The sequence below is a fragment of the Lutra lutra genome, chromosome 6, assembly GCF_902655055.1.
Source record: "Lutra lutra chromosome 6, mLutLut1.2, whole genome shotgun sequence".
Taxonomy (NCBI): Eukaryota; Metazoa; Chordata; class Mammalia; order Carnivora; family Mustelidae; genus Lutra; species Lutra lutra.
The window spans coordinates 70,315,836-70,330,510 of record NC_062283.1 but is presented as its reverse complement, the minus strand read 5'-3'; the positions used below and the strand labels follow the sequence as shown (position 1 = coordinate 70,330,510).

Here is a 14,675-nt window from a genome sequence, read left to right as displayed (position 1 = left end):
ATTAACAGAACCACAAGAAAAGTATAAAAAACCATCACAGGTTTGGGAGGTTGCCAACAAAACTTTCAAAGAATTTGAGAAGGAAGGAAGCTTTGAACAGCAAAAGTAACAAGATTGTTTTAAAGTTCAAGTTAAGATGGTATTTGATTATAAAAGACGTCTGGCTTATAAATAGGAAGATAGACGAATGGAACTATTTGCAGGAAAACTAGATCCACAAAATGTAAAATATACAGATTTAATAAGTCTATGCTTGGGAATGGTAAAATTAGCAATTTGTCAAAATGCCAGCAGGGGGCAGCAAATCCCAACTATGGTATTCTACGGCTTACTAGAGCTTGGTTTTATGAAGACTGTCGAATAAAATACTTTTTATTGGGAGGTTGAGTAAACTGAGAACTATAAAGTATATTCCTTGTCCAGGGTCACACAGTTAGTAGGTGTCAGGCAGGACTCAAACCCTCTCTTGATTCTACTTTAATGGGCCACAAAGGGGGAAAGGGAAATACAGATGAAACTGTCAGCTTTTCAGTCTTTCTCCCCCAGTAATTATTTCTATTTTTTTAATGGTGCAAGGTTTTGTGGAGCCTAGGATAGATTCAGTTTTTATTTTTAAAAATGATAGTTGAGCTGGATTTGAATTTCACTAGAAATTTTCTGCAGTTGGGTGACTTGCATTGTGGGAACTCCTCACATCCTATGGCAGAGACGCAGACCCTTGAGATGGAAGCATTCCCTCCCTTGCTCTTCACATGCACAGAGTTCCCACAGTCTTCAGGGAGCCGGCTTGCAGCAGGATATTTGTGACATTTGGGAAGGTTTCAGTCTTACTATTGGTAAGGGCATTTTTACCTCTGCTGAGGGCTGCAGGGAAAAAAGACAGTAGATGAACTACTGGCTAAACTAATTAAAAAAAAAAAAAGCAAGGACAAATGTACAAAAGAAGGGAGAAATAACCATAAAAACAGGGAACTCAATGGGTGATTTAAAAAAAACTATTCAATTCTATATGAATAAATTTGAAAACTTTTCTACGATAATGTAATTTACCCAAACTGGATGAAGCTGGGGTGTCTAGGTGGCTCAGTCGGTTAAGTGTCCAAGGTGGCTCAGGTCATGGTCCCATGGTCCTGGGATCAAGTCCAGCACTTGGTTCCCTGCTCAGCGAGTAGTCTGCTTCTCCCTCTCCCTCTGCCACTCCTGCTTGTGTGCTCACTCTCAAATAAATAAAATTTAAAAAAAAAAACTGAATGAAGTTTTAAAATCTAAACATATTTCCGTGGAAAAAACCGTCAATGCTATCTCCTTCTAAAATTACCATAAATACATGCTTTCACAGGCAGTGCTACCAAATGTTTAAAGAGCAGATCATTTCAATGCCTAGCAAGAGAAGAACCTAAAAGAAGGAGAATATGAAATTGTTTTTGTTACGCTAATAAACCTGATGAACACTGACACAGAAAAAATGAAAAGACCTGTCTCATGAAAAAACATTATTGCAAAAACCCTAAATAAAATGTTACCGATGTGAACTCAGCAGTTTAACGGACACACACACCATAACTAAATGTTTAATATTAGGACATCCAGTGATATAATTAATCGTATGGCTGGGTCTAGAAAGGGGTCCTAGGCAAGAAAACCATTTGCTTTTCTTTTTTTTTTAAAGACTTACTAATTTGAGAGAGAGAGTGCATGAGCACATGCAGGAGCACATGGAGTGGCAGAAAGGGGGATGGTGGGAGAGAGAAACTTAAAAGAGACTCTACACTGAGCCTGGAGCCCAGTTCAGGGCTCGATCCCGTGACCCTGAGATTACAACCTGAGCTGAAACCAAGAGTTGGACGCTTAACTGACTGTGCCACCCAGGGATCCCCAAAATCATTTCCTTCTAGTTCCATAGATTCTGAAAAGTTGTTGGTGGAAATCCAACACTAATTCTTGGTGAGGGAAAAAAGGAATGAATGGATGTTTTCTTAATAATACACACCTCAACATAATCTGTTGCTACCTCTAAGCCAGCATCATGTTGGGTAGGGAGATACTAGAAGCATTTAATCTGGTAGGGGAGGTATTGCCAATGGAATTAAATGTACGTACAAATATTGTAAAGGAGTTTGCAACAGCACTATTGACAGACATGATCACATTCCCTGAAAAACTAGAAGAATCAACTAGAAACTACTAGAAACTAGGAAACTTAGTAAAGGAATAAAATATAAACCAAAGTCAAAGAGGAAGAAAAAATATGTTTTAGTATTTAAAACTTTTTTAAATTAAAAAGGTCTATAATAGCTAATACCAACATGGTGCCCACTGTGGGTCAGGTTCTGCTATAAGGGTTTTACATGTATTAACCCTTGTAATCTTCACTGCAACCCCATGAAGTATAGTCTACCACATTTCCACTTAGAAATAAGGAAATGGAGTCAGAGAGAGGTAAACTAATACTTTCTTGGTTACACAGGGATAGAATTTGAACAGAGACAGTACAGTTGCAGGATGTATATTTTTTTCCACGAAGGCCATACCAGTTCTTGATCTATAAGAGGAGGGGGGCGGTACCATTTCCAATGGCAACAACAACAAGAAAACACCTAAGCATAAATTAAACAAAAAATGTGCAATACTTGCACGAAAACTGTATAAAATGCTGTAAAGGGATGCAAAAGAAGGCTCAAACAAATGGAAAGTTTACTACATTGTGGGTATAGCCAGTGTATAACCATGTGTAACCAAAGATTACATCAGACAAGGACGAGTGGGAGCCGAAGCAAATGAACATGCCAGGTTAGATCACTCTGGGAAGAAAGGGGACACATAAGGAGATGGACTTGTGGTATTAACGGGGAATTCTTTGCACTTGAGAGAGATTTAAACAAGGTTATAAGCCAAGAGGGAGATAGATACCCCTTGAGAGGGAGAGAAGGTGAACACAAGGGAAAAGGGAATCTCTGGAGCAGAATCTGAGATGATGGAGAAGCCCACGGGGACTAGGTCCCCGGTGAAGGCTTTGAGCCCCTTTCCCGTTGACACAGGAGGGGAGAAGGAAAGGACTGGCATGGGTGCGGTTTTCTGTGGGAAGAGGGTTGGACAGGTAGGTACAGGCAAGGCCTCCAAGTACAGGAAAGGTGCTTTGGAACATTGCTGAGGGGCAGCTGGCAAAGATCAGCTTGATAAAGTAGGAATAATGGGCCCCGGGTAAGTGGGGAAACTGGGAATTGGTAAGAACCCCAGTGCGAGAACATGGTTACACCATGTTCTGCTGCCATGGTGGACAGGTGCAGGTGGTATGCCGAGGGCGGCCTTCCCTCCAGGTTTGGGGTTCCTGGAAAGACAGCAGCATGAAATGCTGAGGCAAAACAGTTCACGTGCTGGGTGCAAAGAAAATGCAACTTAAGAAGTTCACCAACCAGAGGAAAATGATGAAATCTGGGCATCAAATATCTTCATGAGGTCAATGTATAAGGAGGATGAAAGGTGAGGAATCCGAAGAACAGGAGGTTTGGAGCAGACAGAATTAGTAAGATCTCTGAGCTGGAGTTCTTGTGGACATAGTTCTTGTGGACGTCTGTGAAGGTAGTTTCAGTGGAGTGGAGGTTCCTGGAGGAGGCATCAAAAAACCATGCTGGACACCACATTCTCTAGTGTGATCACAGGGAAAGAATGGAGAAGAAGAAGTCCTCAGTGAATGGGGAACATGGCTTGGGGACATCAGGTGCACAGCGAGAAGAAAAGGGGGCAGAGTTGGGGGGCAGGAGTATCACAGTGGGAGAGGATTTTGCAAGAGGGAGAGAGAATGGGTGGGAAGTGGGTGTCGGGAGGAAGGTGTGCCTTGCCCGGTGGCCACAGCCAGTGCAACTGTTAAAGAGAAAAGGCCACCTCCTCTCGAAAAGGAAGGCAGGTGGTGCTGGAGGACAGTTTTAGACTTCAGATTGGTCCGAAAGGGAAGAGTTACTATTTATTGACCACCTGCTGTATGCAAAAGACAAATTATTATAAGCAGCCCTTGTATAATCCTTAATGTTAGGGATTAAGAAGTGGGTTTAGAAATCACCAATGTTGAAAGATAAACTGAGGCATTTAAAAAATGTTAAATTTATTTGAGTGTCTATAGATTTTTTTTTTAAAGATTTATTTATTTATTTATTTGAGAGAGAGAGAGAGAGAGACACAGTGAGAGAGAGCATGAGCGAGAAGGTCAGAGGGAGAAGCAGACTCCCGTGGAGCTGGGAGCCCGATGCGGGACTCGATCCTGGGACTCCCGGATCATGACCTGAGCCGAAGGCAGTCGTCCAACCAACTGAGCCGCCCAGGCGTCCCTGAGTGTCTATAGATTCTAATCCAGTAGTGCCAAACCAGGAGTGGTTAGGAGCACTCCACCAAAGGAGGCCAGGGGAAAGACTTCGAGAACATGTGGGAACAAAGGAAATTATCTGACTGGCTATACCTTAAATCCTAATTGGCTGTTGTCACTGGCTGTCCTTAGCATTCGGTTTTGAAACCTTGAGGCATTTTGAGGGGTAGACTCTAGTTTGCTTACATAGGCCGTCTGGGCATTAGAGCCCCCTCAGGCTAGTGGTTCTTGTTAAATTGACTGAACACCAGGGCGCCTGGGTGGCTCAGTGGGTTAAAGCCTCTGCCTTCGACTCAGGTCCTGATCCTAGGATCCTGGGATCAAGCCCCGCATCTGGCTCACTGCTTGGCGGGGGACCCTGCTTCCTCCTCTCTCTCTGCCTGCCTCTCTGCCTACTTGTGATCTCGGTCTGTCAAATAAATAAATAGAATCTTAAAAAAAAATAATAATTGACTGAAGGCCAATAATAAGTTTGAAATCATGTAGTTAGATTAAATTCCAGGTTAATTGCGACTTCTGTACGGTTCTAAATCCTATGCTACTTGTAATAAATATGCTGTCTCCTGCCTGCTGGGATGGTATCATTCCAGCAAGATGAGATGCAGACCTGTCTGTAAGTTCCTAGGGATGTTAGGTAAAATAAAATCAGAATTCTTTAAACGGCCCCACTAATCTCAAATACAGGGAAATACCCAGGTATCAGAATTAAAGACGGCATTTTAAAGCAGTGACGAGCACTGGAGCAGAAGCTTGAGCATCCTGGGGGGTGGGGGCTGGGCTACTCAGACGCTGGGTATGTAACCTCCTGGAAAGGACAGGAGACGAGATTTGGGGTTTAGCATGAGGGGAAGTTAGAATAGTGAAAGGGTGACCCTAGAAAAAAATCTGCCCAATAAAACAGACAACAAAGGATGAATGGCCCCGAATGATCAGCCAAGGCTCCCCTGACAAATGAAAACCAGGGGCTCTGCCTCACACAGCTCTGGGTCTAGGAACCACTGACTCGAAAGTTACACCAAAAACTTGTACAGGGCTGACAGATTCCTAGTGTTAGTGTTGCCAGATCCAGCAAATAAAAATACAGGACATGAATGTATATGTCCCAAATATAGAACACACTTAAACTAAAAAAATTATATGTTGTTTCTCTGAAATTCAAATTTAACTGGATATCCGGTATTTTGTCTGGCAACCCTACCTGGTGTACGTGACAGATACAAACGCCAAAACCACTCAGGAAGGCCATTATCATGAGGTTTTTCACAAGGAGGGAAAAGCCCTGCTAAGTAGAAGGGCTCATGATTAAACATCGGAAACCATCTAAAGACACAAACCATCTTGAACAAGAGTCAGGAGAAACAACACACAGGACAGAGCCTCAAGAACTCTGGCCATTCATTCACTGAGCAAATATTTATGGAGCAGTGCTCAAGGTGCTGGGGATCTGCAGGGAACAAAACACACAAAGCTCTTTTCCCTCACGGGATGGGGTCTAGCAGGAGAGCCAGAAACATCAGTACAGGCGCCGTGTCAGATGGTGATCAGCGTTATGAAGAAAAGCAAAGCAGGAAAGGAGAGAGAAAATGTGTCGAGAAGAATGCTGGTTTTCAGACAGGGAAAGGAAGGAAGACCTCCTGGAGATTCTGAGTGTAGTCTCGAAGGAAGTAAGAGCACAAGCTGTACAGATATCTGGGGCAAGAACTTTCCAGGAAGAAAGATCAGTGAGCCCACAGGTTTCAGGATGGGTGTATCCCCAGCAGGTTCAAGGGACAGCGCAGAGGCTCGTGTGGCTGGATTCGGGTGAACAAAGGTCTGAGGGGTGACATAGTGATGGAGGGCACAAATCACGGATTTGCCCAGTCCGGTACAGGAGCCAGCAGCCACAGGTGGCTGGTTACTTTTAAATAAGTGACCTTCAGTAAAATAAAAAAGAATTCCTTAGTCCAGCCACATTCCAGTGCTCAACAGCCACATATAATTAATGAGTACCACGCTGAGCAACTCAGAGAATGTCTCTCTTGTTGCAAAAGTTCGACTGAACAGCACAGCCAAAGCCTTATAAATCACTGCATCGCGGCTCCTACTCTAAGTGAGATGAACAGAACAATCAGAAAGAGAATATAAAATGAACATGTTGTGGGTGCCTGCGTGGCTCAGGTTATGATGCTGGGGTCCTGGGATTAAGCCCTGCATTGGACTCCCTGCTCAGTGGGGAGCCTGCTTCTCCTTCTCCCTCTGTCTGCTGCTCCCCCTGCTTGTGCTCTCTGTCAAATGAATAAATAAAATCTTTAAGAAAATTAAAAAAAAAAGAATATGTTTCAAATGATTAAAAGAAGGCATCAAAGCCCTAGAAGATACCAAGACAGTGTAAAAAAGGGCAGATCTAAAAAAGAAACCACAGACGCAGACATTTTTTTAAAAACAAATTAGAACCTTAGTGGCTCAATTAAGCAGATGAGATAGAAGACAGAATTAGTAAACTGGGGTATTTCGTGTGGGCCAGGCAATGCTCAAGAAGCTTCACTCATCTTCACACCAGGCGTAGGCAGGTGGATGGTATTGTTTCTCCCCACAGAACAAGCAAGGAAACAGGTGCAGAGAGGTGACGCCTTCTCCCCCAGGCAATCTCAAGTCTGTGTACCCAACCACTGTGCCATATTGTCTCTCGGGAGAGACACTCAGGAGAGAACTCAACACAGGAAGATAGAGACGATAAGGAAGAAGGACCAAGAGACGGGGATGGAAATGGAATGAGGTCCAAAGAACATCCAATAGGAATTCCAGGAGGAAGTAACAAAAACAGCAGAGGCAAGTAGTTAGTGCAAAATAGGATGGCTGAGAATTGTTATGGTGGAGAGAGGGGAATCCTAGGATTCAAGATGCAGGAGTCCCAAGTAACATGAATACAAATAAATTCACAGAATTCATAGTCCAACACAGTAGTGAAACAGCAGCACACCAAAGGCAGAGCAGACATCTTTCAAAGCCTCTAGGTGCATTTATTCCTAGAAGAGGGAGAGCTGGGAGAAAGACCCGTGGTGGGAGAGGAGAGATCTGGGCGGTGCATACAGTGGTGGGACTGGCTGCAGGGAGAGCACAGGGGAGAGGCTGGGCAGGGCTGGGCTGCACTGTTTGGGGTGAGGACCACTAGCATGACTGTACTCAGCCCTAGCCTCTATTCGAAGACTCAGCTGTTCCAAGATCCCAACGAGCTTAGGCATGCTCTCTCAATTAAGTACAGCGTGCACGTTGCTCTCAGAACTTGAGCAACTATTTGGTGTACGAACGAAAGAGAGGCATTTTGAAAAATGAAAGAAGATGGGGTCGGAGGGAGACAAACCGTAAGAGACTCTTAATCTCACAAAACAAATAGGGTTGGAGCGGGGGTGGGTAGGGAGAAGGCGGTTGGGTTATGGACATTGGGGAAAGTATGTGCTATGGTGAGTGCTGTGAAGTGTGCAAACCTAGCGATTCACAGACCTGTACCCCTGGGGCTAATAATACATTATATGTTAATAAAAAATTTTAAAAAATGAAAAAGAAATACTAAAAAAAGAGAGAGAGAGAGAGGCATTTTGAGAAAAGTGAGACCAACCTGGTACTTGCACTAGGACCACTGAGCTGATGTATTTCTAAAAGGCCATTCAGGAAATATTTTTGGAAGGCTATTATTCATGGTGACTCTAGTTGTGTCCATAACTGTGATTTCATTTTCTGCTAAGATTCGAAAGCCAACGTAATAAACAGATGGCATCCTTCCTAGATGTTTTCTAGGCTGATTAGAAATATTAATGAAACTTTAAATAGGAACAAAACCCAGTGCCATTTCAGCAGCTTCTGTGGTCAGTGTAGTTTTGTCAGGAAAGATATGTCGCAGTCACAACTGTTAGAAGTGACAGAATGCCATCTTGGCCTCCCAATGGGATTTGATAACAGAAGACACCAGACAGAATGATCTCATTCTCACCTTATCACAGTTGCTGATGTTGCAAAACACTGAAAAGGACATAGCATTTTCCACTCTTATCCTCTACTTTAGGCTAGGCAGTGTAGGGTTTTACCAGACCTTTCCACTCAACCACCCCATCTGCACAGCAAGTCCACCTGGGGAAGTGCTGTTATAAAACCAAGTCCTATTCTCTCTCTGTCATGATTAGATCATGAGTATGGGCAAGAAATGTGGATGAAAATAACTTTAATTCACTGTAAACAAGTCTATTCCTGTGGATTAATATTTTAATGTTAGAAGGCTACATGCAGCCCACTGAGGGCCTGGATTAGACAAACAGCTAATTATAGAACAAAAACTTTGATAAATGTTGTTCCAACTAATTCTTACTTGTAAGGCTTGAAGGAAGGCGCATTAACATCATTTTTACACAAGAAGAAACGGAGGCTAAGGGTTAGATATGACAGACCGAATATACAAATGGATAACGCACAGGCCATGCATAGAAACAGAACTCTGATTTACACCCCAGAGCAGTAAGCGCAGGAAAGCAACCCATTACCCACAGGAGCTAGCCCAGAAGGCGAGCCCCCTAGAAGTCAGGCTTGCCCGTCAGACCAGGAAGCAAAGCAAGAATGTCTGCTCTGGTGATTACTAACTGATAGCCTCTCTCATTTTCTGTACGCACTTCCAACCTAGGGCCAAGCAGAGAAGGCCAAATACACATCCCTAACCAATTATCTAGTTAATCCATCCCACAGCTTCCCCATGCCAACAGCCTCCAAGCAAGGCACACCTGCAGCCCTCCCTTCTTTTTCCAACATGAAGCTTTCCATCCCTCTGCTGCCCTTCGGCTTCTCTGCCAAAATGCAAGCGACCGTGGCGGACTCCCGTGCTATCGTTAGCTTGAGTAGACTTCACTTGCTTGGCGGGTCTTCGTTTATTTCCAGACTAACTGGCTCAAGATCCCTCAGCTATGGTGCGGCTGATCAGGGCCTGGAACCAAGACCTGCCTGACTCCAAACCCAGCTCTTTCCACTGTAACCACCTGCCCTTTTAGGAAGACTGAGCCTCAGACGCCTTCAACAGCTTGGCTAGCAGACACCAATGAGAGGCAGGGGCACTGCGATTTGGCATAGTTTATTATTACAATTAGTATGCATATAAAACCATGTAAACTCCACAAAGTAAACAGTTTATACCCTAAAATAACCAAAACTTCTGCTGTGAACTTCCAGCACCCTATTTTAAGATTTATAGTTTCACACAAAGTCATAGTTATACAAATAGAATCATGATATATTTTTTAGGTAAAGGATTTTTTTTGGTCCACATTTCATTAAACAAACACACATTTTCCTCTTTGGCAAAAGAGGGCAAATTCTGCACAGTGAACTCAATGCAAACAGATAAAAAGCACTGAACACGAGGTACAGCTGAGGTCTGGGCTAATCTGGAATCAGAGAGAACGCTGATTTTGTAAGAAACAAAATCAGTTCAGTTCCCCACCATCTCAGTAGAAAAGCTAGATGTGGATTTGGCCGCTGTCCCTTTTGCAAGAACACACCTCAAATAACTTTGTTTCATAGTGACAATGTGTTATTTCTGAAGAAAGTTATGCAAAATGTGGGTGTCTGACCTCAGCAATATTTTTAATCTGAGGTACAAAAGCATCTGTCACAGTAATTCAGCTGTCATCACTGCGCCACCTTCATTCAGTTTGTTGGGAGAGCAGTTTTGGTGGCCCCTGCGTCTCCGCACTTGGCTTTGCAGACAGTTTGGAAAGGTGGATTTGCATGTGAAAGCCAGACCGCCCCGGCGGGCGGAGGTGAGGAGGAAAGCCAAGTGGGATGAAGGCCTGTACCTCGGAGACCCAGGCCCCTCAGGCAGGGAAGCCGCCGGCGGCCCCCAGGAACCTAACCCAAGTGGCGTTCAAGTAACCGGCAGCTGCTGAGGTGGTTGTGTGCTATTGTGTTTTAATCTACAATCATAATTGCTAACAACCACCCTAGTGTGTTTCTCCTGCTTCAAGTAATTTCATTCCTTCCAAAAGAATGTTAGCAATGCTTTTAGTTCTGGTTATCAAAGGAAAGGAAATGAGCCACAATAACAACAAGATTAAGTTTAAACAGACCTGCTGCGAACACACTATCAGATAAAATAGACTTCGGGCGAACATACTCTTACACACGTTTCTGCAACAGCTTCATTCTCCCACTTAGCCTCTGTGCAGAAAAGCTGATCGAGCGAACTTAAGTTACTTTAATTCATGTTAAATACAACTCTGTACAGATTGCACATTTTATACGAAAGCAGCTCAGTGTCACAGAGAAATGAAAATGCCATCTGAAAATTGTCATTTTCCTAGCCCAACAAAACCCAACAGGCTCTTGCCCGAAGGGTCAGAACAAAACCAGATGCACTACTTTGTAAACAGTAGGAGGTGGGCCCTAGGACTCCACCGCAGGATCCTATGAAATCTCAGGCACACCCGCGCGCGCACACACGCACACGCGCGCGCACACACGTACACTTGATCCCCTCTCCCGTCTGCCAGGGCCGCACACAGCCCGCCGCTCTGTACCGCAGCAGGGTGCTGTCACAGTGTGCTCAAAGGAGAGCGGTCATGGCCGTGGGGCTCTGGGGTTGGAGGCAGTCTCTGGGGGCCGCGTAGGCGGCGCTGGCGGCGGGCTTTGCCCGCGGCTCCTGGTAGTCCGGGAGGGCGCGCTCCGCCGCCGGGCCGCCGGCGGTGGGCTGATCGTAGCCCGGGCGCTCGGCGGCGGGCGCGGGGCGCGGCGGCGTCTGGTAAGGCGCGCCGCCGCCCGCCGAGGGCGAGGGCGTGAGCGCCGGCCCCGGGCCCGGCACGTGGTAGCCGCCCTGCCAGGAGAAGGTATGCCCCCGCGCGGCGGGCCGCTCCACGATGGGCGTGGCGTACTCGGGCTCGGGGTGGGTCAAGGGCAGGGCGTACTCGTGGCGGCCGGCCGACAGGGGGCAGTGGTAGTGGCTGCCGGCCTCGGCGCCCGGCGCGGCCTTGTCTGCCTCGGTGTCCATCGGGCGGAAGGTGGAGCCCTTTCTGGTCACGGTCCCTGTGCCGATCAGGAGCGGCGGCTGGTAATCTGCAATTAGAAGCGCAGGAGACACACCGTGTGTGCGCCGCCTGGACGCCCGGACCAGCCGGTTGTTTGCGGAGGCGGCGCCCTGGGGAACCAGCCTGCCTGAGTGCCTACCACATAGCAGGTAGGATGAGAAAGCCTGAGGTGTAAAAGGCGGAGGTGCCACACACACGGGCTTACACAACCGAACTCATGCTTTAGGAAGCCTCATCGGGTCGCGGGAACCTGGAAAAGGCAGAGGACGCTTCCCCACACCTGGGGGACGGGAGGGAAATACCTCATGGAGCTCTCAAAATGGCTCTCGGGATGCCGGATTTTGGGAGGTGGAGGCAGTAAATACTATGAGGAACGGGACTGGTGATTAAACAACCTATTAAAAAAACCATGGAAAGAGAGTTTGATGCGGTCAGAGTATGAGGGACATGAGGTACTTTAATGGAAAACCAAGACCAAAAGAATAGGTTGGGGACTAATGACAATGGCGATGATACCAATGAAGCTCCCATTTACTGAGTCCTTACTCTGTGCCAGGCACTATTCTAAGATACTAAGGTATCAGTTAATGAAGTCTTCAAAAAAAAATTACAATGAAGTAGTGACTATTACTCCATCTGACAAACGGAAAACAGAAGCAGGCTGAGATGAAGTAACTTCTCCAAGATCACAAAGTTAAGCACCCAATGGAGCCAGAGGTGGAGCTCAGATCCCAAGCGCACACTGTTAATTGTAGACTCCCACATAGAGAACACTGAGTGCCTTACTAGCAGGTTTGGTTTAGTTCCATAAAAGAAACCTACTGAGGATTCTAAAGAAGAGACTGGCAGAGTTAAAGGTAACCAGGAAGCGGACTAAAGAGGGAAAAATCAAAAAAATGAGAAAAAAAGAAAAAGTGTAAGTCACACACAAGAGGTCTGGCAGCAGCCTTGGGAAGGCTATCCCTTGGAGACATGACTCAGGCAATATGTATTACCAACAACGTGGGGAGTGAGGAAAGAGGGGAGCCAAGGCCCCTTCCCAGATGTTAAGCCCAGACGCCTGAGGTAGACAGTCGGGAAGCCACTCAGAAGAGAATGTATGGAGCAGTCATGGGGAGAGTTAGGAACAATGGGTTCAATTTTGGACCCACTGAGGAACTGGTGACATTCGCAGGTAGTCCAGCAGGTGAGATTACTGACTTTTGGGGGACAGGGAGGGAAGTCGGGGCTTAGCAGCTGAGCGGACAAAAATGCAAGGAAGGGCTCTCTATTGGGAGCGCCTCTGGAGCAGGGGGGTGCAGCTGTTGAGGAGAGAGACTCTGGCTAAATGGGGGGAAGAGCGAGACCCGGGGCTCTCACAGTCAAGGTGCCCAAGAAGAACCACACAGTGGGGGAGGAGGACAGGCTGCACCAGAAGCTAAAGAATAATGAAAGGAAGAAGAAGTCAGACAAGGGGGTCTTCCCTCTCTTGTTTTATCTACAAGGTAGTACTAGAATTGGTGGGGGTCAAGGGGTAAGAAATAAGAAGATGGATTTTAGGTGGAGAGATGCTCTCTTTGCCCTGAAGCAGCTCAAGCAACCTTTCCAGTGGTAGTCTTCTGATTGATATACACATGCACCACCTGGGAACTTCTGGGCCAGTGGGCCCGGGCATGGCCTGAAGGCCCACATTTCTAGCAAGCTCCCTGATGCTGCTGGCCCTCAGAATGTACTTTGGGGAGCGAGAAGCTAAGCAGTGCTCCTAGAGTGCAGTTGGTGATGCCTAAGTATCTGAGAACCGAGACAAGTCTGCAGAAAGAGTACACAAATTGAGAGCAAGTGTTTAGAAACTCACAGCAATTCAAGACTAACTTTATGTCCACTGCTCTAATAAAAGAATTAGAGCTTTGTATTTTGTTATGTCTTTTTAAAAATGTTTTCCCCTAATTTATACAGTTGACCCCAAACAACAGGGGTTTAAACTATGTATGTGCACTTATAGGCGGATATTTTTTTCAATACAGCATAGTACTGGAAATGTGTTTTCCTCTTTTTTATGATTTTCTTAATATTTTATTTTCTCTAACTTACTTTTTTCTAAGAATATAATATATACGGGCACCTGGATGGCTCTGTCAGTTAAAGGGCTGCCTTTGGCTCGGGTCATGATCCCAGGGTCCTAGGGTTGAGCCCCACATTGGGCTTCCTGCTCAGTGAGGAGTCTCCTTCTCCCTCTCCTGCTCCTCCCCCTGCTTATGCTCTCTCTCTCTCTCTCTCTCAAATAAATAAAATCTTTTAAAAAATATATATATATGATCTAATGCATAAAACATGTTAACTGACTGTTTATGTTATTTCTAAGGATGGATTCAACAGTAGGTTGTTCTTGTCCGCAATAAGCTATGAGTAGTTAAGTTTTGGGGGAGTCAGAAGTTATACATGGATTTTTGACTGCGCAGGGGGGCCAGCATCCCTAACCCCCTTGTTGTTCAAGGGCCAACTGTATTGTATTTTACAAAAGTATTAGTTCTCGATGAATTAGAAATAATTTTTTAAAAGGCAAAAGAAGAAAAGAAAAGGATCCTTCCCCCAAGACAGTTTGAGAAGCTTGACTTTCAGGGATGACTTAACATGACACAGAGGCCATCCTAACACTGGACAGCTGCTTTCATCTCCCAGCTCATCTTCTATAAGGGCAGGAGCTGTGCTTAATTCATCTTTCCAGTCCCTCTTTCTTAGCGTCTTCACCAAAACCTTAGCAACAGATTAATTCAGGGCTTCCAGATTTTCGTGGTACCTTGGGGCCACTGCTATAGGTCTGTTCTAGCCCCTGTCAGTGTACCAGCCTCGTCTGAATGGGCTTATTTCCCTCCTGGTCTCCCTTCTCCCAGAAGCAGCACTTACCACCCGAGAGCACCGTCCCAGGGGGTTGCCGCTTACCTGCCATATCACTTGTGATGAGATCTAACTTTTGCGTCATTTCCTTTTCATTATCATAGCTGATGGTGAACTCAGTGGACTGATGTCTGGCAAAGGGATATTTGATCTGCTTCCAACAGTCTGGAATAAAGATAACACAAAACAAACTAATATCTCAGAAGCATAATGCACATTGTCCATGATGTATTTCTCGATGAGTCGGGGTCAGACCACCTCCTGCCAGCTGACCTTATGTGTAAAGAGAGTGGCCACGGCTCCTCAGATATATGTAGTAGACACAGCATACTGCGGTCGTTACAACAGTGAACACCATCCCAACCATGTTTTCCACCTGCCTTCACGATGTATTTGTGTACCCCTCG

General features: G+C 45.6%; 1 protein-coding gene across 1 annotated transcript in view; it reads right to left on the bottom strand.

Moving 5' to 3' along the window:
* Positions 1-9,430: 9,430 nt before the first annotated feature.
* DCBLD1 (discoidin, CUB and LCCL domain containing 1) overlaps positions 9,431-14,675 on the bottom strand; it is a 66,940-nt gene continuing 61,695 nt past the window's right edge. The window contains 2 exon segments of the mRNA XM_047734682.1: positions 9,431-11,422; positions 14,314-14,433. Coding sequence (XP_047590638.1) covers positions 10,917-11,422; positions 14,314-14,433 — 626 coding nt within the window. The 3' untranslated portion in view covers positions 9,431-10,916.